The sequence below is a fragment of the Archocentrus centrarchus genome, chromosome 7 (assembly GCF_007364275.1).
Source record: "Archocentrus centrarchus isolate MPI-CPG fArcCen1 chromosome 7, fArcCen1, whole genome shotgun sequence".
Lineage (NCBI taxonomy): Eukaryota > Metazoa > Chordata > Actinopteri > Cichliformes > Cichlidae > Archocentrus > Archocentrus centrarchus.
Window position 1 is genome coordinate 6,841,751 of NC_044352.1, and position 24,378 is coordinate 6,866,128.

The window sequence follows — 24,378 nt, forward strand, 5'->3', positions numbered from 1 at the left end:
CACTCACCAGGATATGTATGATATTTTTGTGTAGTAGTTTATAAACAACAAGCAAATGCACAAAGACTGCATGGATCTGTGCATGGGGCGTTACACACAGGGTTTTCTGTGATGTCAAAAATGGATTTTAAGATAGCTGATGTGTCAAACAGGAAGTTTTCTTTGATCAAGTAGGTCATGCCTCCTCTGCTCTTCAAAAGCCACTTCTACAGCCGAGGAGTTGAACTGCTTTGTCTTCATTTAAAGAAACAGAATGACTACAACTACCCGGACTCGTTCATATGAAAATATAACTCTGCCTAGCATTTACATCTTTGTGTTCATCCTCGGTCTGGGAGCTAATGGATGGGTACTGAAGTCGCTGCTGCAGAAATGGAAGAAAGTTGGACACATTAATGTGTTTCTTTTGAACCTCGGACTTGCCAATTTTTTGTTCCTGCCAACACTCCCATTTTTGTCAGCGTACTACTTTATGAGGAGTAAATGGATCTTTGGAGATGCCTTCTGCAAGATCACAAGATTCTGCTTCAACCTGAATTTATATGGCAGCATTGGGTTCCTCACCTGTATAAGTGTGTACAGGTACCTGGCTATTGTCCATCCAATGAGGGTGATGGGAAGAATAACTGTCACTCACTCTGTGGTCATCTCAGTCATGGTTTGGTTGCTGGTGAGCGTTCAAAGTCTCCCAGACATGTTCTTCACCAAAAAATTTAAAAATGAAACTGGAAAATGCTACCATACCACCTCTAGTGAGTATATTGAGGATTACCTGAAATACAGTGTTGGCTGGACACTCACTGGGTTTGTTATCCCATTCTGCATCTTACTTGGCTGCTATGGACACGTGACTCTTGTCCTCTGTCGCATAAACACCATTGACAAGGTGGTGAAAGAACGAAGCTTAAAGTTGTTGTTCATCTTGATTCTTCTCTTCTCAGTTTGTTACATCCCCTATCATATTTTCAAGAACCTCAGCCTTTATTCAAGAGTTCTGAAAAAAAATAACGGGACACATCCAAAATGGGATGAAGGAGTCTTCAGTGCTCATCAGATAAGTCGTGGTCTTGTGTGTCTGAATACTGTGTTGAATCCCCTGGTTTACCTCCATGTAATGAACATTCCTGCTCAGCTCAGACAGCTGCTCCGGCGGTCTTGTCCAATGTTTGCATATAGATCTGGCAGCATAGAGTAACAGTTATTGTACCTCTGTGTCTATAACATCTTTAAAAGTGGTTTCTCAGTCTGTTAACCACTTGATTCTTTTCATGGATAATACTTTTGTATAAGCAGTTCAAAATAAACTGACAATTCAGACAAACCTGCACTTGGTGTGCCTCTTTTATACAAATTATGTGGAGTAATAAAAACATTGTTATTGTGAGAGTCAGGAAACTCAATGCTCTGCATGGCCTCTTATGGAAAGAGAAAAGTTGGTCTCTTAATAATACATGTAACTAGGATTGCCATTAGATGCTATTATTCACACTGGCCAGAGGATGGACTAAAGATTTAGCTGGTTTTGCCTTGAAATAAAATACTATTTATTAAAAAGTAGGTAATTTACTATATTTACATTTTTGAAAAAGGGCACCTCACCATTACCTGTGAAATGAAATTACTAAAAAAAACAAAAAAGCTCTTTTAACAGAAAAGTGTCCAGGCAGATTTAGACGGTTTTGCATCTGAACTCTTCACGTTTGTATATTCATTTAAAAAAATCTAAACAACAAAAACTTGTGCAGAGATAAACTCATTGCTTTCATGTGTCATTATATTGTTTCCTGTGCTCATTATATCAATAATGAGAACAACTACGCACAATTGCGGTGTCTGCATAACAACTATAACCATAACAGAGAAGAACATATTAGTGTAAGAGTTGCACATCACTTCACAGCAGTCAGGCATCATTGCTCCAAACCACATAACATCACTTCCTCTGAACCATTTTCCAGTAGTGAAACACTTTCAAGCCTTGTGTGTGCGCTTGTGTAGCTTTTTTTTTTTTTTTTGTCAAACCATAAGAGTAACTGAGAGCAACTGAGGCAAAGTGAAACTAATCAACATGCTGAGTGCTTTATGCAGTTCTTTGAAACTGGAACGTTTTTTCTTATCAGTCACCGTTATGTCACTCATTAATCAGTAATTATTCAATACTTCCCAGAACCTTGCACATAATGATTCAATAATTATGATACAATAATATAATCTATATAACCCTGAAAAGGGCAATTCTGCATAATGAGTGCTCATACTTGAGTTACTTTAAGCATGTTTGGATCCCTGTCTCCTTTTTAACCACTAGAGGGCTTTAAAAAGCTTAATCTTGGCTACTTTACATTTGGTATTGGTCACTATACCATTAACTCTTGCTTTCTCTGGCCTACCAGGTTGGTTTGTGTGCTGGATGTTTTCTCTACTGGCAGGACCTCTACTTTGTTTAAACTTCCTCTTTCATCTGTTTCCAGTAACTCCAGTGAAAGGACAACTGAAGTTTCTCCTTTGACTAGCCTGTGTTGTTGGGGTATTTCTTGAGTTCAAATTCACTGCTATTCAAACCTGTAACTACAAAGTGGTTACCTGATAACAATGGAATTCTCACCAGCCTGCCCATTTTCCACCACACTCTCCCTCTGCTTCCTCTGGACTCCTGCAGTCAGTCAGTTATCCCCCCACCCCCCACCCCACAATCTGCTGATAACGATAATCAAATAAACTTTCAGTTCTACTTTCATCAGAAATTAAAATACATCCTTGAACACTGACGTTTGGATGAATTAAATCAGAGACACCTGCACAATTACATCTGACTTTCCTTAGCACCTGAGATACTTTAACTTCGGGCACCAATTTAATCCCATCGTCTTCAGACTCAGAGTTGCAATTACATAAAATTATTACTGAGATTTAAAAATATGAAAGAATATAAAAAAGCAAAATTGAAAGAAGTGCAAAGAGTGTGACTAGAGCCCAGTCCTACGTGTTAAAATGAGTGCATGGGCTCAAAAATCAAAAGTCAGATTGTACAGAGTAATATATTTATCAGCACAGCGATGAGGTGTAATTTATGAAAAGTGAAGTTATACAGATACAGTAAAACTTAGAATAAATATACTGTCATTTTAAATGTAGGACAGCAGAAGTATGAAACAGCAAGAGGAAAGACTGGATCTGATCGGTCAGATTATTGAAAGTTTTAAGTGTTAGAACATCTGGTTACATCTGGTAACTATATGATATTCAAGGACAACAGAAAAAATAGAGCACATTATTCAGACAGTGTGTAGTGGAACATTGATATCAGTTTTAAATGACCTCTTTATTAACTGTCTCTGTCACAGAGGTGGTAAAAGTACTGACATTCTGTACTTAAATAGAAGTACAAGTACTTGTGTTAAAAAATGCTTTTGTAAAAGTCAAAGTACTAGTTCAACTTCTTTACTTAAGTAAAAGTAAAAAAGTACAGGGTTTGAAATGTACTCAAAGTAAGAAAGTAAAAGTAGCTCTTTGGAGGATGTTTTTATCTGCTATTTTTCTGTAAACCTAACCGAACCTCATTATATATATTATTGTAATAATATAAAATAATATCACATGAGAATACAAATGTACATTTTAATTCTAATGAATGCACTCAGCTTGAATCTGTTATGTAGGACACAAACTGTGAAAGGGAATTTAAACACAGCTCTATTCTCTGTGTCCTCCATAGTAGAGGGTGACTGTGCCTCCACCTAAACACCAACATGAGGATACTCAGGGGTTACAGTGGGATTCAGAAGGTGGAGGAACCCTAAGATCAGCTGTAGTGGCTCTGCATGGGGAGAAGAATCACAGCTTTCTATTGTGAGCTGCAGTAAATGATAATGGTGTGCAGGCTGTGATCAGCTGACCTGCTGCTGCTGCTGCTCTGAGGTTTACTGCTCTGTGTGGATGAACTGAACTCACAAAGATGTAACCCAGTATTTCACAGCTCTCTGAGCTGATCTCCATCCCCTACACTGACAGCATACAGGCTGTAGAAATGTTGGATTCAGTGAATGAATCTCAGCATCAGCAGCTTTGATTCAAACTCATCTCTGCTGCACTGATGTAACCTGTAACTCTGACCGTGAACACAGCCTCTGTGCACCAACACAGAGCTTTACTGTAAATACAGTACAAGAAGCTGACCTGTTTATCATGTACTAAACTGCAGTATTTTCATACAATCTTTGAATAACACAAAGTCAGCATACTTCAGTTTGTTTTGCAGGCCTTACTTTTAAATCTAACCTCTCTTCTTCCTCTCCTGTCCTCTTTCTCCATCTCCGAGTGAACGTCTCTTTCTTTGCTCTCCCTGAAATACAGCAGCTCTTCTTTTAGCTCACAGACACACTGTGTGACAAACTGCACACACTTTGTGTGTTTGCTGATATTTGTTGAGAATTCAGAAACATTGCACTTAAAATTACCTGCCACACGTTACTCCCTTTATGCTCGCTCCTCTTCAGTAGCACTAGCTAAGCTGTTTATGTCCCACGAGCACAATTTACGGACTCGGTCCGGCCCGCTGTAACCTCTGATTATAGCGCTAGAAATGATACATTAATTATATGGCTTTGCGTATTTAATCCGCCAGTACGATTGTCTCTTATATGTTATTTATTCCTCAGTTTAGGCTCAGATCGTTTGATGTTTGATGGCGCACTGACCGGAAATGCAAACTTCTCTCTGACGTGTTAAAAAGTAACCAGTCTGTTTTGAAAATGTAAGAAGTAGAAAGTACAGATACTTGTGTAAAAATGTAGGGAGTAAAAGTAAAAAGCAGTCAGAAAAATAAATACTCAAGTAAAGTACAGATACCTGAAAAATCGACTTAAGTACAGTAACGAAGTATTTGTACTTGTCACTTCCCACCTGTGCTCTGTCATCAGTTGGCAGGATTAAGATGAAACGCACATGCCACAGCTTCCTCTTGTGTGCCCTCAATACACATCCTGCTTACTTCTGTCATGGCCGGGGAGGAAACGGACGAGGAAGGACTCACATGAAGGACTCCAGAAGCAAACATAACTAAAAAGGGGATTTATTTCAACGGGGAAACACAAATACAAAAACCTTGGAAGGGAGTCACAGGGAGACGAAGGGCAGGCACAGGGAACACAGGAACATGCGGGCACAAAACATCAACGACGCGACAAGGAACACATGGAAACTGAGGGCTTAAATACACACTGGGTAATCAGGGCAAGAGGAAACAGCAGGGAACAACAGGTGAGGCAAATGAAACTAATTACACAGGGGAAGCAAAGCTGAACACAAAGCACAGGAAAACCAGACTGTCAAAATAAACAGGAAGTGACAAACCAAGGAACATACTGACTAAACACGGGGAACAGGCACAGACTCAGGACAGAGACGCAGACATATCACAACACTAGGAAACACAAGACAAACATACTGGGAGGAGAAGCTCAGGAAATAAACTAAACACAAAACGCTGGGCAAACGGCCCAGGACGTGACAGTACCCCCCCCTTAAAGGCCGGCTCCCGACGGCCAAAACCAGAAAACAAAACCAGACAAGGGCGGGAGGCGGGGGACCAGGAGGGAGGGCCCGAAACAAAACAAAGACAGGGAGCAAAACAGAAATCACAGGGCGTGAACAAAACAAATCAAACCCGTACAGGAAGAAAACAAAAACACAGGACCAGAACAAAAGGCGACGGCACAAGGCCGGAGACAGTCCAACAGGGGGCATCAAAATGAGGCAGAGCAAAGGCAACACAGTCCAAACAAGAACAAAACACGGGGACGAGAAGCAAAAAAAAAAAAAAAGACACCCGGATGAAACAAAAAGCGACGGCACAAGGCCGGAGAGCTCCAATGTCCAAAACAGGGGGTCGAAACAAGGAACAGTCCAGGAGCTATGACAAAACAAAAAAAACAGCAGGGGAAAAAACAGTCCACAGTTCAGGGGAGTCAGTGGGAAATCCAAAAACAAAAAACACAGTTCAGGAGGCCGCAGAGGCCAAGGGGCCACAAAGCAAAATCCCAACGAGGGAGGCCGACCGCGCTCCCAGCGGCGGCGGCGACGAGGACGAGAAGGAATCACTGGAGGCCGACCGCGCTCCCAGCGGCGGCGGCGACGAGGACGAGAAGGAATCACTGGAGGCCGACCGCGCTCCCAGCGGCGGCGGCGACGACGAGGAGGAGTCACTGGAGGCCGACCGCGCTCCCAGCGGCGGCGGCGACGACGAGGAGGAGTCACTGGAGGCCGACCGCGCTCCCAGCGGCGGCGGCGACGACGAGGAGGAGTCACTGGAGGCCGACCGCGCTCCCAGCGGCGGCGGCGGAGACGAGGAGAAGACACTGGAGGCCGACCGCGCTCCCAGCGGCGGCGGCGGAGACGAGGAGAAGACACTGGAGGCCGACCGCGCTCCCAGCGGCGGCGGCGGAGACGAGGAGAAGACACTGGAGGCCGACCGCGCCCCCAGCGGCGGCGGCGGCGACGACGAAGACACACCAGAGCCGCAACATGCCCGGACTCCCCTGAGGCCAGGGCAGTCAAGGACACAGGAAACTCGGAAGGTCCGAACCGAGCGGGACCCCCTGGCGGCTCGGACTGAGCGGAACACTCCGAAGACTCCGGCGGCTCGGACTGAGCGGAACACTCCGAAGACTCCGGCGGCTCGGACTGAGCGGGACCCCCTGGCGGCTCGGACTGAGCGGGACCCCCTGGCGGCTCGGACTGAGCGGGACACTCCGAAGACTCCGGAGGCTCGGACTGAGCGGGACCCCCTGGCGGCTCGGACTGAGCGGAACACTCCGAAGACTCGGACTGAGCGGGACCCCCTGGCGGCTCGGACTGAGCGGGACCCCCTGGCGGCTCGGACTGAGCGGAACACTCTGAGGACTCTGGCGGCTCGGACTGAGCAGGACTCTCCGGCGCGGAGCGCTCGGACTGAGCGGAGGCCCCCATCGGCTCGGACTGAGCGGGACCCTCTGGCGCGGAGTGCTCGGACTGAGCGGGACCCCCTGGCTCGGACTGAGCGGAGACCCCCATCGGCTCGGACTGAGCGGGACCCTCTGGCGCGGAGCGCTCGGACTGAGCGGAGACCCCCATCGGCTCGGACTGAGCGGGACCCTCTGGCGCGGAGCGCTCGGACTGAGCGGAGACCCCCATCGGCTCGGACTGAGCGGGACCCCCTGGCTCGGACTGAGCGGAGACCCCCATCGGCTCGGACTGAGCGGGGCCCTCTGGCGCGGAGCGCTCGGACTGAGCGGAGACCCCCATCGGCTCGGAATGAGCGGAGACCCCCATCGGCTTGGAGTGAGCTGAGCCCATGGGCTGAACGGGGCCTACATAGTGAGGCACCGGATGCGTAGGCTGGGACCGCGGAACAGGGCACACTGCTGCTTTATTGAGCAGCAGGGGCTGCTCGAGGAATAGCCGAGGTGCAGGGGACTGCGTGGAAGCAGGCCGGGAGACGACTGGCCGCGTGGAAGCAGGCCGGGAGACGACTGGCCGCGTGGAAGCAGGCCGGGAGACGACTGGCCGCGTGGAAGCAGGCCGGGAGACGACTGGCCGCGTGGAAGCAGGCCGGGAGACGACTGGCCGCGTGGAAGCAGGCCGGGAGACGACTGGCCGCGTGGAAGCAGGCCGGGAGACGACTGGCCGCGTGGAAGCAGGCCGGGAGACGACTGGCCGCGTGGAAGCAGGCCGGGAGACGACTGGCCGCGTGGAAGCAGGCCGGGAGACGACTGGCCGCGTGGAAGCAGGCCGGGAGCCAGAGAGAGCGGGCTGTGAGCTAGGGAGATCTGGCTGCGTGGAAACAGACCGTGAGCTAGGGAGATCTGGCTGCGTGGAAACAGACCGAGAGCTAGGGAGATCTGGCTGCGTGGAAACAGACCGAGAGCTAGGGAGATCTGGCTGCGTGGAAACAGACCGAGAGCTAGGGAGATCTGGCTGCGTGGAAACAGACCGAGAGCTAGGGAGATCTGGCTGCGTGGAGACAGACCGAGAGCTAGGGAGATCTGGCTGCGTGGAGACAGACCGAGAGCTAGGGAGATCTGGCTGCGTGGAGACAGACCGAGAGCTAGGGAGATCTGGCTGCGTGGAGACAGACCGAGAGCTAGGGAGATCTGGCTGCGTGGAGACAGACCGAGAGCTAGGGAGATCTGGCTGCGTGGAGACAGACCGAGAGCTAGGGAGATCTGGCTGCGTGGAGACAGACCGAGAGCTCGCTGACACTGGGGCCTGAGAGGGAGCTGACACTACTGGAGCTACAGAAGGAGCAGGAGCTGAGGGAACTGGGACCAAAACCGAAGGAACTAAGACAGGGGCTGAGGGAACTGACTGAGAGGGCACTGAAACAGCTGACACTGGGGACCGAGGAAGAGTTACTGGAGCTGACTGAAGGCGAGGGAGAGCGACTGGAGCTAGAGCTGACTGAGACCCTGCTGCTGCAGCTAACACAGAAAACCGATGCGAAGGCTTGGACCTGGTTGCCCCCACCCGCGGAACAGGAACGGGTGCAGAGGTCAGCCCGTCCGTGGCTGCCCCCACCCGCGGAACAGGTACGGGTGCAGAGGTCAGCCCGTCCGTGGCTGCCCCCACCCGCGGAACAGGTACGGGTGCAGAGGTCAGCCCGTCCGTGGCTGCCCCCACCCGCGGAACAGGTACGGGTGCAGGGGGAGCTGGAGCCAAGGGAGCGGGAGCAGGGTGAGCAGAGGGAGCTGGAGCTAACTGAGGGGTCTGAGACTGCGACTGAGGAGGAGCTGGAGCTACAGCTGACTGGGAACACTGCGACTGAGGAGGAGCTGGAGCTACAGCTGACTGGGAACACTGCGACTGAGGAGGAGCTGGAGCTACAGCTGACTGGGAACACTGCGACTGAGGAGGAGCTGGAGCTACAGCTGACTGGGAACACTGCGACTGAGGAGGAGCTGGAGCTACAGCTGACTGGGAACACTGCGACTGAGGAGGAGCTGGAGCTACAGCTGACTGGGAACACTGCGACTGAGGAGGAGCTGGAGCTACAGCTGACTGGGAACACTGCGACTGAGGAGGAGCTGGAGCTACAGCTGACTGGGAACACTGCGACTGAGGAGGAGCTGACACTGGAGGAACTGACACTGGAGGAACTGACACTGGAGGAACTGACAGAGTGCTAGGGTGAACAGACATTAGGGAAACCGACTGAAGGCTAGAGGGGCCTGAGTACGTCAAAACTGGCCGCGTGGAAGCAGGCCGGGAGACAGAAAGAGCAGACTGCGAGCTAGAGAGAGCAGGAGCTAAGGGCGTTAGAGCTGACTGCGAGGAGACTGACTGCGAGGAGACTGACTGCGAGGAGACTGACTGCGAGGAGACTGACTGCGAGGAGACTGACTGCGAGGAGACTGACTGTGAGCTAGGGAGAGGAGCTGACTGCGTGGAAGCAGCCTGAGGCACAGCTGACTGGGGAGACTGAGACACAGCTGACACCGGGCACTGAGAATGCGCTGACACTGGGGACTGAGAATGAGCTGACACTGGGGACTGCTGTAGGTGAAGGGTGGAGGTTAAGAAATCCTGCACTAACCCATGCAGAGAGCCAAATAACCAAGGGTAATCATCGACTAGCCCTTGCAGCTGGGCCGTGAGCTGTTGCTGTTCCTGCTCACATGGGTCAGCCAGAAGGTCCATAACCAGTGAATCCACCCAACAGATAATGGTCTGCTTTGCCACCTCAGGGAGGGGAAAGGCAGGGGGGTGACGGGAATAATTGTCCGCAGGCATAGTAGCGTTGAAGCCAGTGTTACTCACGGAAACGGAGGATTGGGTGTGAAGTGGTGAAGCGGTCCGCGGCGTTATACCGCTCGGGTCTCGGGGTGCCTTCCGCCGTTGCTGCCGGGAACTCCCTCTCCTCCGCGGCTGCCGAGGAAGGGAGGGATCAGCGAAAGGGGAGGCAGGTGAGTGACGATGACGGGGACTGTTCAAAGACGCCGGGCCCCCCAGCGCTAGACGAGTGCCGTCGAAAAAATTGGAGCCGGAGGGGGTTTTGTAATGGTCGCGTCGTTCTGTCATGGCCGGGGAGGAAACGGACGAGGAAGGACTCACATGAAGGACTCCAGAAGCAAACATAACTAAAAAGGGGATTTATTTCAACGGGGAAACACAAATACAAAAACCTTGGAAGGGAGTCACAGGGAGACGAAGGGCAGGCACAGGGAAACACAGGAACATGCGGGCACAAAACATCAACGACGCGACAAGGAACACATGGAAACTGAGGGCTTAAATACACACTGGGTAATCAGGGCAAGAGGAAACAGCAGGGAACAACAGGTGAGGCAAATGAAACTAATTACACAGGGGAAGCAAAGCTGAACACAAAGCACAGGAAAACCAGACTGTCAAAATAAACAGGAAGTGACAAACCAAGGAACATACTGACTAAACACGGGGAACAGGCACAGACTCAGGACAGAGACGCAGACATATCACAACACTAGGAAACACAAGACAAACATACTGGGAGGAGAAGCTCAGGAAATAAACTAAACACAAAACGCTGGGCAAACGGCCCAGGACGTGACAACTTCATGTTTGTACGCACTTGTGATTTTTTTTTTAACTTCTCACAGCTTGTTGTCCTCATAGCCGGTTTTATCTATCTATCTGTTTTTCATCTGTCTAACCACCAAAATTCTGCTTAATCCAGTAATGTTCTCAAAATGTCAAACCTCCTCGCTTTAAGTAGAGCGCTTGATGTAATGCACTGTACAAAGACGAAACAGGTAAAACCTACAACAAAATATACGAGAAAACCAGCTTCCAAATTCAATCAAATGCACATAATTGACACAAATAAAAAAATAAACGAAGCAATTACAATAGGGCCTTCGCAGGTTTCATGCTCGGGCCCTAAATAGAGACAGGGGACTGCAGATGAAATAGAGATGATGAAGGAAAGTAGCTTTGTTTATCTTATCTCTTATCTTATGCATTGTGTTATAGCCAGTACACAATAAGAAAAATTATTTTTGCACGCATATCAAAATGATTAAAAAAAATAAATAAAATTAGACCTGGGTAATCTAATGTTACTATTATCCAATTCACATGGCTGGCTGGTCTAAAGCAGGTGTTTGGAGTGAAAGCAGTCTGCTGATCTGTTTGCTACAGTGCAGTTTGTGCTACAGCACTCAACTCAACTCAAAAAACAAAACAAAACAAAAAACTGTTACAAAAAACTACCATCACTGCTTAAATCCTTGTGTGCAATTATTTGTGAGTTTATTTTTCACTATACATATCAATCTCATCCTTAACCATCATGAAGCCATTTATCCCTGCTGCTCCTGTAGGTCAGATCTTAGGGTTATCCCACCGGCCAAATCCCAAGTGGGATCAAAAATACAGGGTGAAAATGTAAAATTGTGGCATAGCATTGGACAGAAAGCTATAACAAATATTCTGTGCTTCATTTTCCTGCAGTACAGGATGCAGCTTTTAAAGGACTGCAGTCTTAGGGTCACATTTCCAGGATTTTTCAAGGGTTCATGTTTTCAAAGATACTACGACCTACTAGTTAACCAGGGTCCATATTTCAATGACACATGGACAAAATTGTTAATAATCATAGCCACCTTGACAGGACAAGACTCTGCTGTGCATCTGCATCTGAAGGAGAAAGGGCACTCTTTTGAGGATGCCAATGTTCACATTTTGGACAGGGAAGACAGATGGTTTGAAAGAGGAGTAAAAGAAGCATCTATGACCACTGTGAACATCCATCATTGAATAGAGGAGGTGGATTACATCATCAGCTTTCCCCCCGCTTACAGTACTGTCCTGAGCTCTCTTCCCAGAGGTCTCAACCCCCATTCACACCTTTGTTCCAGTGACTTCAATAGGTCACATGAATCGATAGAATAGAATAGAATGCCTTTACTGTCATTCTACAGGATGTACAATGAGATTGGAGGGCCACTCCTGTTCAGTGCCATGCAAGTAAAATGGAGTGAAGTCCTATATTGGATTAATCTGAAACCACTGATTGAAATGACCCACGCCTCCTTTCACACCTTGGCACATGTGATTATGCACATGAACAATAGTGGGTCATAACCACCTCCAGGGGACTATGCCCACTGGGGGTTAAATACCTGGGTCTCTCCACCATTTGGTTTGAAAACTGAAGAAGCCTTTTGGATAAGAGGTGAAACGTCTTCAAGAAGCAAACAAAAAAAAGAAGTCCAGTTGCCCTTTTTTCAAGCTCCAGAGACAAATACGGCTGAAATAACCACTGGTGACACAAAGCTGGTGGAACCCAAGACAAACTTGACTACCAGTAAAAGAATATACGTACATGCTATTCTATTTGCACATTTGCTCTGGCAGGACATAAGCATGTCCATCCATAAACACCTGTGTAGGATTGTTGTGTTTTTGTAGTTTATTTTGAGGTGAGTCGCAGGAGCTGCTGGAAACTATGCAAATGTTTAAACCTGTAGATGAAACAACCCTGAAGGGTATAAAAAAGAAATGTTTCCATCAAATAACAGCCAAACCACAGTGCACTTTTAACTTCCCATTTCTTACTGTGCTGGGTTTAACATTTTAAAAAGGGAAGTTATTTCATTGCTGAATACAGCATGAAAACACTCTTTATTTTGGCACATCCATATTAACAAGGGATCGGTGATTACAACTGTGCTGTCATGCCTTCTGAGACTTACATGGACTTTCATGTTGTGCAACACTCCAAGAAAATAACACTGGTACAATTAACAATCAATTACATGGAAAGTAACAAAGAAATTGATGCTTTTCTTCAGAGAAAGCCACCCCTGTGCCAATGCATTTCCAAACATTTGAGCTCCCCTGTTTTGACACATGGACATATGATAGCAGAATGTTTGCCAGGGCCAGAGTACATAACATACAGCAACAGAGAGGCAGGACTTGGAGCATCATAATAGGTGTAAAGGTCGCTGAGATGGTGTTTGTTGCTGCACATAAAAACACAGCAAAGGCTGCAGTCACTGCAGACATGGCATGTGCGTGTCCTATTTAATGCCCAGCCACGAGAGTGTTCAGCAGTATAGCATGTGTGTGCACATCAATGAATCGTGCCTTCAGCAACTGGGGAGGCTGTCCTACATGTACCGACCTCATTCTGTGAAACCATGTATAAGCACTTCAGTGAAAAACATCACATTAATGTGGAGCTGGTCTTGTTTGAAGGCAAAGTCTAGACTTCATGCGAGTCTTGCCTCTGGTGAACTTTTACATGAGTTTAATGAACAATGCGATAGCAGTTATCAATTAAAGGGGCCAGGAAGTAACTGCCAGACACAAGATGGTTTTAATGATGAATATGATGTTCTATAAATAGTGTGCCAAATTAAAAGGAGTTGACGATGGCAGCTTTGGATTACAGGAAGGCATGTTTTTAGGAGGATAAGAGGTTTTAGAGATGAGCTTTTAGGCACAGTATGAATGATTACTTTGACATGTGGTCAGTTGGGAGTAAAAAAAAATATTGCACCTGATAGACTGTTGGGAAGAATCTTATGACAAATCACAGTCCTATTAAGATCGAGGAAAAAAAACTTAGTAATAACTGAAGAAAAAAACTTAATTGTGCCAGCTGCCTGATGTGAGGTTGCCTAGTCATGCAGGTCAATGTACTCTGGCTCAAAGGTTAAGGATAAACATATGGGGACATTACAGTCAGTTCTAAAGGATTTTAATAAAAGATCAGCTTAGTAGTCTTTTTAACAGGGAAACAAGGATATTTTTTAACAGGGATTTAATGTAATTATAATGTTCTCATATCTTCTTGCATGTTATGTGTATGAGGACCAAATATATTTTAGTTTTCACAAATGCATATATTGATATCAGTAGAGAGCAGAAGGTACCTGGCAGTTTGATTTGAATGTGTTACAGCAATACTGTGATACTGATATAAAATTTTGCAGCCCAGGAGTTAGTGAAACTGCATCCAGATCGTGTTTGAACAGAAAAGTAAAACAGCCATAACAGGCGGGGAAAAAAAGTATGGGAGGAGGATTCAGAGGGGACTCCTATTTGCTTGGACACAGAGGGCGCAAAATGGAGTTCAGTCAGGGACATTTGGAGTTATAAATCCATTTGTGCTTCAATCGGCGAGTGACCAGGATTGCTGCATAATAAGCTCAGATATTTAATTCTTCTTAGTTTGGACGAGAGGTCACAAAGACTTGAGGTGAGGATAATTTTACTAACAAACTTTATGTGCTCATTATAGAAAGTTTTACAGATGGTGTGGTTTATGTGCTGAGCAGATCCTGCAGAACAGTGTGCCACTTTGTAAAGAATTTGCATCATGTACGCATTTATCATCTATATCAAGCAAGATGACTCAGAACCACAACAGCTATTTAAATATAAATGCTGTCCTTTGGCATTTCCTCTTAACATCTGAGATAAAGTACAGCTCAAATGTCAAGAAAAAAAAAGTCCTTCAGTGTCTCCCTTGATGTTTGAGCTGAACCTTATCTCAGTTTGACATTGAACCACACATTGGTCAGCTACATCGAGGCTACATCCTGTGCAAAGAAGCGTGCTTTGAGCGTGGCTGTTCACAACATCTCACTTTAAAATGAAGTGATAATTTGTGATGCAGCCAAAGCTTCAAACCCACAGAACACATATTTGTTTGCAAGCACCAATCCATTCTGTCATGTTGTGTTTTTAACAGTTGCTGTAGCTGTGGTTACTGTAACTATCATATTATTATTATTATTATTATTATTATTATTATTATTATTATTATTATTATTATTATTGTTGTAGCATGGTTACATGCTAACATAATACTGAAACTTTGATGCCTGCTCAAGGACTTTGCCTTGGAGTGTTGGTGCTCCAGGGAGAAAAATATTTGAGATTCAGATCAAATGATGAGATTTAGGGGGAAAAAAGGCACAAATCTAAATACACTAAAAGTAAATTCAAAATACAAAACATGTTTTATGCTCTAAAATGGTTTAAAAAAACAAACTCAGAGATTTGAACAAACACACACATACACACATACACACAGGTTACCACAGGCTTCCCAATTATAACCAGCTTAAAAACCAAGACTGATTAATTAGAAAGGCTCCTGACAAAGACCTCATTCAGAAAAAAACAGCCAAAGCAGGCTAATGGGGCCAGTTTGATTTGGATACAGAGAGGTTTGTTTATATTCTTTCATAAACGAATAAGAAGAAAAATTGTACCATATAAACTTCCATAGATCTTCAATCAAGACACACATGCATGAAGACCATAAACTGTATATAAAAGATGGATGTAACTACTGTGACATCAACAATTAGTTTGGGTTTTGGCTGTTGTCAAACAGCTCTGTGGATGCAATGATCAGACACACACATCTGCTTAGTGCTGCTAAGTAGCACATTAATAAAGTATACAAATTGTGTTCACAGTAATGAGGCATCTACTTGCTGAGTGTGCAGTACCTCACAGCAGAACATTATTTGTCAGAGAATTCCTTCAAAAATGCTCCAAAACACATAAAACTTCAAACACAGAGGTTCCCTTCAGTAAACTGAAATTAGCAGACATGAAGCAGCAGCCTGTGCCCTCACGTGCCAAACTTTTTAAGCCTTAATAGTATTCAATTAGATGAGTTAGGAAATAATTCAAATTTCATAAAGTTTTATGAAGGTGGAAATCAGCTGTAGAGACAAAAATATTTTTGTACCAGACTGAAAGTTACTTTTTTATACCAGGAGGTTGATACTTGGAGGTGACATTTGTTCCCTTCTCACAAACATTTAACACAACACTTGCACCTGCTGCACTGAACAGATAATACATTTTCAGTGAGTAATTTCCTCACCCACCGATAAGTGGAGGGAGGTTATGTTTTCGGTCACGATTGTCTGTCTGTCTTTTCGTCTGTTTGTTTGGCTGTTAGCAGGATAACTGGGAAAATTATGAATGGATTTCAATGAACATTTCTGGAATTGTACAAGGAACAACTGGTTAAATTTTGGTATTTTTTAAAAGGATTTTTATCTCTTGTGAGATGGGGACAATATTCACATATTTACATCTAACCTCGTAAGGATAAGTCAGAATCCTCTAAAATTAATTAGGGTGCAACATGAACATAAGTTCTGACATATAACAAAGTTTGTTCATGATCGAAGGAGGATTCCAGATCTAATGATCCAGAATGCTGAAAATTATAGTGTCAAAAAATAATGCATTGGAGCATGTAAATGTATCCAGTGTAATCATTGGATACATTGGATGTGGTAACTTGAGATTTTCAATCTGATTGATATCAAAATGATAAAATGCATGCATGGAAACACAACTACCAAATCATGCCTTTTATATTTAAAAAAATATATATACAGAATATTTCTCTTAAGAGTGAACTTCAGTCAAATGACCAATAATTCTGGAAAAGTCGTGCCTTGTGCCAAGTGATTTACTTGCCACGCATCACTTTGGAGCTGACGGCTGGTCGCTTGCTCACTTTCAAGGCTCTGGTTTCCTGGGTAACATTACTAGGTCACATGTTCAACAACATTCAACAATCCCACGCACTTCCCCTTACTGTACCAGCGGTTATTTTGCTCAAAGCCACTTGAAGTCGCTGAATGTCATTCACCTCCTGTGGTCTCTGGTCACCATATTGTTGCGAATCGCTTCCAGTGTATACACAGCTTAAGAAAAAGCCCACAATTTTTGTTTTTATGCTTTTAAGCTCACTGAATTTGGTTATTAAAATATACTAGAGTATTTTAAGACACTTTTTTACTGTACTAAAATTGATTGAAGTTTTGGCGAAAAAATTGTTTGCTCAAACTAAGTGCTTCAACAAAAAGACACACTGTTCTTCTGATGCTCAAGCACTCTTTGAACTAAAATATTTATTGACTTGATAATGTGTCTCTTTTACAGAGATGAGGTCATATCCAGCCCTGGCATTCTTTGTGCTGTTTTCAGTGACTCAGTCTTCCTCGTGTGATGGTGGGAAACTACTAGTTTTTCCCATAGATGGAAGCCACTGGCTTCACATGAAAATCCTTGTGGAGGCTCTTCATTCTCGTGGCCATCAGATTACTGTAATACGTTCCTCCACCAGCTGGTACGTTCTGAATTCTCACCTTATTACACCTGCATCACAGTCATCCAGGAGCAGTCCCAGAACATTGAAGTCCAGACTTCATGACCTCGTTCCTGAAAACGTCACTTGAGATCCAACAGAAATTCAGTATGGGCATTTTTCGCATTTTACAGCAACCTTTTCAAAATGATGCATGAAAACCACAAAACTGTGGCAAAACTTGTCACCAGCATTTTTGAGAATAAGACACTGATTAAGGAGCTGAAAGAAACTGAATATGATCTTCTCCTAACTGATCCTGCATTTCCAGGTGGATTGCTGTTGGCACACTATCTCCAGCTTCCCTTGGTTTACAATGTGCGCTGGCTTTTCAGTGGCGAGGGACACCTTGCCATCGCTCCTTCTCCATTGTCCTATATCCCTGCGTTGTTCTCCCTTAACTCTGACAAAATGGACTTTATTCAAAGAGTCAGAAATCTAATCCATCACAGCATGATGGTTTACATGAACTACTTTATTGCCAGTCCGTCTTATCAAGCTCTGTGTCAGCAGTATTTTCAAGAAGACGTCGACATCATTTCGCTAGCCCAAAAAGCTGACCTCTGGCTCATGCGGATCGACTTTACATTCGAGTTCCCTCGTCCCACTATGCCCAATGTTGTTTACATCGGAGGCTTCCAGAGTAAGCCTTCCAAGCCTCTCCCATCAGACTTTGAGAAAATTTTGCAGAGTTCTGGTGAACATGGGGTGATCATCATGACACTGGGGACTCTGCTGAATGACCTTGGCCCTGAGTTAACAGAGATATTTGCCTCAGCATTTGCCAGGCTCCCTCAGAAGGTTTTGTGGAGGCATGTTGGAAAAAGACCAGCCACTCTGGGAAACAACACCATACTGGTTGATTGGCTGCCTCAAAACGATATACTAGGCCACCCTAAAACCAAGCTTTTTGTCACACATGGGGGCACAAATGGCCTGTACGAAGCCATCTACCATGGTGTGCCAGTTCTGGGCATTCCTCTCATCTTTGACCAGTATGACAACGTGGTGCGCATGAAGGCCCGGGGAGTGGCTGAGATAGTCGATGTGACAAAATTGGATGTTGACTCTCTGACGAATGCTCTGAAGAATATTTTGGACCCAGAAAAGCCCTACAAACAGAATATGCTCAAACTGTCACAGCTTCATCGTGATAAGCCTATAAAGCCTCTTGATAGTGCAGTTTTCTGGATAGAGTACGTCATGAGGCACAAGGGTGCAGCACATCTGTGCACTGAGTCACACAAGCTGCCATGGTATGCCTACCATTGTCTAGATGTGATGGCGGTCTTTGTAGCACTTGGTTTGCTAATCATTGTGTTAGGTTGGGTTTCTTGTAAATGTCTAATTAAATGTTTGATGAGGACCAAGAAATTCAAGCATGAATAGATGGTGTGATGATGTATAAACTTTTTCATGTGACAGTAATTAAAAGATAAAAGACCAAATAAGAAGCAATGGGGTTTTTGTTCAAATTTGAAGTTTCATAGGCTCACCATTATTTTCAGAGTGGCCACTATTCTTCCACATCAACCAACAACTCTGAAATCACACCTTACTCCCAAATAACAGCTACATAGGTGAGGCTGAGTAAGACTGTTTTTGGCTGAAAATCCAAAAGTCATATCTCAGATAAAAATGAATGTTTGACCCTAAGAAGGTCCACATCTACAGTTTTCTGTGGCCACATTTGTCCTTGACTGACATCACTGACTCAGGGTAAGTCTGGCTGCTCCTCCTTAGCTACAAAATAAAGGTCAGATATCAGAGACCAGGCATCATATAATGCATGCAGTAACCCAGGTCGAGTTGAGCTTTCAGGCAATGTGCGGTTCACAGAACAGAACTGTAATAGACTCCTCCAGTGACATAACTGAGTCGTGTCAAAAGTAGCCCAGATTAAAGTTCGGATTAAAGATCAAAGTTCTGCTGTTCCAGACCTTTGGGAAGGTAGCAACACTGATAACAAACAAAAGAAGAAAAAGTCAAATGGTTGTCCAGGTTTAAACAAACCTGATTAAGCAAACTCATTTAAAAGAGAATACAAATGCTAGTACACTTGTTACCCACCAGTTTGTTGTAAATATCCTTCATAGCCCACAGCCTCACCTCACCTGTGAGTAATATCTTCCATTCGTGGTTTCTACATACTGAGCTGTAAAGTTTACATGCACAGTCATGAGGTTATGAGGCCTGTGTGGCAGGAAGAAGAAAGAATAATTGTTGTGCACAATTCTGTGGAGCACATGTGTGCATCCTTGACAGCTACCTGTTGCAGGTGTCCTGATTGTGGAGAAAAGGTTCTTGGTAGGCAGGAGGTCTTGAGGTTCTTCTGCCTCTCTCATGTTCTCAATAGGCCTGAGGAGAACTGCCATACTGTTCAATTCATGTAAAGTGTACATCTGTTGTGGCAGCACAGGTGGCATCTCAGGGTAAAAGCAACCGAGCCTTGGGGCACAAAGTCTGATGAATTTAGATAAGAAAATTTAGATGCATGGCTGAACAAGCTGCGTATCATTCCGGTGCAGAGAGGAACTTCTTCTTTCTAACCAGTGAGGTCTGACCGTTTTTCTGGGTACACGATGAAGGGAAGTTAAAATAAGAAGTTGATCTTGACAAGGGACATGCTCAGATTCTTGTATATGCAATAATAAATATAAGATGTGTAATAATAATAATAATATATGCAATAAGAAATTACTTTACAAACCTACAGCTGCAATGCACAGTCAGAGAACATTGGCCGGATCATTCTGTGGTTTACGTACGTTGTTTTCACTTCCCCTTCCTGTGTAAATAACACCTTTATTTATTGTCGGCACTGTCTCACCTTCAGAGTCTTGTACTGTGTCAGGCCTAGCACTGTCCTGTGCAATACACCAGTGAGGTAACTAGCATTTCAGTAATACATATTATGTATTACTGAACTGAATCGAAGTTGAAGGCATAATTTTTCATGTTTTAGATGAGTTCAGACACTGAGGTTATCAAAACGAGAGGGAGTGATGAACAAGCTGTGCGTGACATTTAATGCACAGCTCAGTCAGTTAGATATAAATCATGCCTTTGTTTCCTGTGTATACAACTTTGTAGTACTCAAAGTACAATATAAGATGACATGATAATATCTGATGTAGACGGCTTTCTGCCCACAAGAACGAGATATTTGAATCTCAGTACAAAAGTGTGCTGTGATATTTAGAAATTTACTCTCACTTCTTTATGTTTAAAAACATTTACTAACTTCTGCAAACCAACACCAAGCTGTCGTGCATGGGACTATGCTGTAGTCACGCGAGACTTTGTGAATCTCGGCAGTATCGTTAATGGCGGCGTGACTCTATCAGCAAACATTTGCGTGATTAGCCTTTTTTTTTTCGCCAATTTATAACTAGACAGGCTTAAAACTAAAAAAATATAGGTAGTTTCTTAGCCTAACTTAAATTATTTTCAACAATCTGGAGGACGGTGAAGAGGACCTGGATAGTTTGCTGCGGTACATCGACGGGTGTTTTGAGCGAGTCGTCATGGGGAAAACAGACAAGACGCCGACTCCCTCCACCAGCAGCAAAGCAACGCCGTCCACAAAAAGAAGCCGCCCAGAAGATTCCCCAGAGGCAACTTCGCCACCCACCACCAATATTGTGGACATTCTGGAGTCCATTAATAACAAATTGTCCAGCTTTGACGCCCGCTTGGCCCTGGTTGAAATCCTTCACAAGGAGTTTCAGGCCCTGCGGGAGTCAGTCGAGTTCAGCCAGCATCAGGTGGAAACACTGGCTGCTGAAAACGCTGTCCTCAGAGAGTCGGTGAATTCCCTCACCGAGGAAACGACCCGGCTCTCAGAAGAAATAAGAAAATTAAAGAATCGATTATCGAGCTTCAGGCCCGCAGCATGAGAGAAAATCTTGTGTTTTCAGGTATCCCGGAGAAGGCAGAGGAGGACCCGGAGGCTACAGTGAAGGAATTTATCCAAACTCACCTGAAGCTCCGGAGGACGCCGTGAAGACCATCGCCTTCCATAGAGTCCACCGCCTGGGAGGGAAGCGACCCGGAGCACGCAGACCCAGACCGATCGTGGCCAAATTCGAACACTTCAAAGAAAAAGAGCTGGTGAAGAGCCGCGGCCGGGAGCTGAGAGGGACGGACTTCAGCGTCAACGACCAGTTTCCAAAGGAGATTCTGGAGCGACGCAAGGCCCTATTCCCCATCCGGAAGAAGTTCATGCAGGGAGGCTCCCGGGCTGTCATCGCCGTGGACAAACTGTATGTAAACGGACAGCTTTACCGAGACAAAAACACCACGCCATGGCTCAGCTGATCGATCAGGTGATCTGTGTCCATATTAACGTTCTTTTCTGAGTTTTTTTTTCAACCATCTAAACAGTACCATTAAATAGTCTAAATCTGTCTAAGTAGTACCATTAACGCCGACGAGTCAGCATAGTACCGTGATCGTTTGTTTGTTTGTTTGTTCTGTTTTGTTTTCCCCTCATCTAATTTCATTCTTATGTCACTTAGGTCACTTTTTACACGTCTTTTTTCTTTCTGCACTCAGCAATATGTTTACGTCACTTACAATGCTACAGTTTACTACACTAACATACAGCGCAGATGCACACACACCAACATACAGCGCACATACACACGCACACATCAATATAAAGGGCACACGCCAACATACAGAACATATGTACACACACACCACATCCTTAGTGAGCACACAACAGTCCATCAGTTAGTTTAAATATGAGCACACTCAGATTTGTCTCATGGAATGTGCACGGGGCTGGTTCGAGGGAAAAGAGACTAAAAATTTTTAATCGGTTAAAAGACTTAAAAGCAGATGTTGTTTTTCTACAGGAGACACATGTGTCCAAAACATCTGTGCTCACTCTTTCCTCTCCACAGTTCCCTCACACGTACTCAGCCTGCTATAACTCCAAACAAGAGGTGTAGCTATATTGATTAACAAGAAGATAAACTTTAACATTAGCAACAGTACAATAGACCCTGAAGGTAGATTATAATACTTAATTTATCTATACAGAATACAGATTTATGTATTGCTAGTATATATGGACCAAATGTTGATGACCCCTCCTTCTTTCATGCTTTGTTCACTTCACTCTCAGATCACTCTGACACCACACTTGTAATAGGAGGAGACTTCAACCTGGTACTTAATGCAGATATTGACAGGCTCAGTACAGCAGTGAGTCAGAGGAACTGGCAGTCTGCAGACATTCTTAAACAGTACATGAAGGATTTTGGACTTTGCGATGCTTGGCGTTCACATCACCCTACTTTGAGAGATTATAGTTATTTCTCACCAGTACACAAATCTCATTCCCGCTTAGATTACTTTTTAGTTAGCAGCTCCATAATGATGGATATCACAGACACTCAGATTCACCCTATCACTATTAGCGATCATGCACCGGTGTCTATGTCTCTGACACAGAAAAGAGTCACACACCAATCAGGAACTGGAGATTTAATACATCATTACTTAAAGAAGAAGATTTTATTAATTATTTCAAAAAGGAATGGTCAGCATACTTAGAATATAATGATATTCCAGGAATATCACCATGTGTTCTTTGGGAAGCAGGAAAGGCAGTAATGCGGGGCAAAATAATATCTTACTGCTCGCATAGGAAAAATAAAGAAAAAGCACTTGTGTTAGAATTAGAACAAAAAATTAAATCTTTAGAAACTGCCTATGCCGCTTCACCACAAGAACATACAATTATCAGCCTGAGGAAACTGAAACTGGAGCTAAATGAAATAATTGATAAAAGGACACAATTTATGTTGCAGAGGCTGCGTTTGGAAAACTTTGAGCATGGAAATAAATCTGGAAAATTCCTGGCCAAGCAATTAAAACTGAATAAAGAAAAAACAGCTATTTTTTCTATTAAAGACTCGACTGGTATTATTACTCATGACCCACAACAAATAAATAACTCTTTCAGAGACTTCTATGAAGCCTTATATTCACCACAGATTAACCCATCTGATACTGAAATTGAAGAATTTCTTATAATATAAATCTACCAAAACTAAATGACAGCCAGGCTGCAGCTCTGGATTTACCTCTTTCATTGTCTGAACTTAGTGAAGCCCTACAGCATCACCCAAATAATAAAGCCCCAGGCCCAGATGGTTTTCCAGCCGAGTTTTATAAAGAATTTTGGTCTGAGCTAGCTCCCATTTTTTTCAGAATGGTAACTCAGATTCAGAATGACCACATCTTATCTCCAACCTTAAACTCTGCTAACATTAGCCTGCTTCTTAAACCAGGCAAAGACCCCACACTCCCATCCAGCTACAGGCCAATCTCTCTCATTAATGTAGATCTTAAAATAATTTGCAAAGCCCTTGCCAAAAGATTAGAAAGTATTACTCCATTTATTGTACATCCAGATCAAACAGGCTTTATCAAGGGTCGGCACTCAGCCAATAATACACGTCGACTGATAAATATAATAGACTATTGTTCTATTAACAAATTAGAGACGACAATCGTGTCTTTAGATGCAGAGAAGGCATTTGATCGGGTAAATTGGAAATTCTTACTAGCAGTTCTGCAAAAATTTGGATTCGGTTCATCCTTTATAAACTGGATCAGAACACTACACAGCTCTCCGAATGCGCGTGTTAGGACAAATGATCTCATTTCACAAAGTTTCAGTCTGCAGAGGGCACTAGGCAGGGCTGCCCACTCTCTCCCTCTTTTTGTAATTTTCATTGAGCCGCTAGCAGCAGCAATCCGTCAAAATGCAAATATTAAAGGGATTCCAAACTGAAAATATGGACCATAAACTTAGCCTTTATGCTGATGATGTATTACTTTTCCTTGGGAATTCACAAGGCTCTCTTTTGAAGACTATCACACTGATAGATAAGTTCTCATCTATATCTGATTACTCTATCAATTGGAGTAAATCAACAGTTTTGCCTCTGAATTGTAATTTCCAGAGAACCTCTAGGACCCCACTAAAGTCAGGAAATATTAGATATTTAGGCATAAATTTTTCCGCCAGGCTCTCAGACTTGGTACGATTAAATCATATCCCCTTATTAAAAACAATAGAGGATGATCTCACACGTTGGAACAGTTTACCTATATCACTCATGGGGAGAGTTGCTACCATTAAAATGATGGTTTTACCAAAAATTAATTATCTATTTTCATTGATCCCTAATAAACCTTCTATTCCT

The 24,378-nt window shown here is 44.3% G+C and overlaps 1 protein-coding gene and 1 pseudogene across 1 annotated transcript; both read left to right on the forward strand.

Annotated features, from left to right (window-relative positions):
• Positions 1 to 158: 158 nt before the first annotated feature.
• On the forward strand, positions 159 to 1,304 carry LOC115783393 (P2Y purinoceptor 1-like). Its single transcript, XM_030734196.1, has one exon. The coding sequence runs from the start codon at positions 254 to 256 to the stop codon at positions 1,193 to 1,195; it is 942 nt and encodes a 313-aa protein (XP_030590056.1). The 5' UTR covers positions 159 to 253; the 3' UTR covers positions 1,196 to 1,304.
• Positions 1,305 to 14,117: 12,813 nt separating this feature from the next.
• Positions 14,118 to 18,571, forward strand: LOC115782756 (UDP-glucuronosyltransferase 2B20-like; annotated as a pseudogene).
• The last annotated feature ends 5,807 nt before the right edge of the window (positions 18,572 to 24,378 follow it).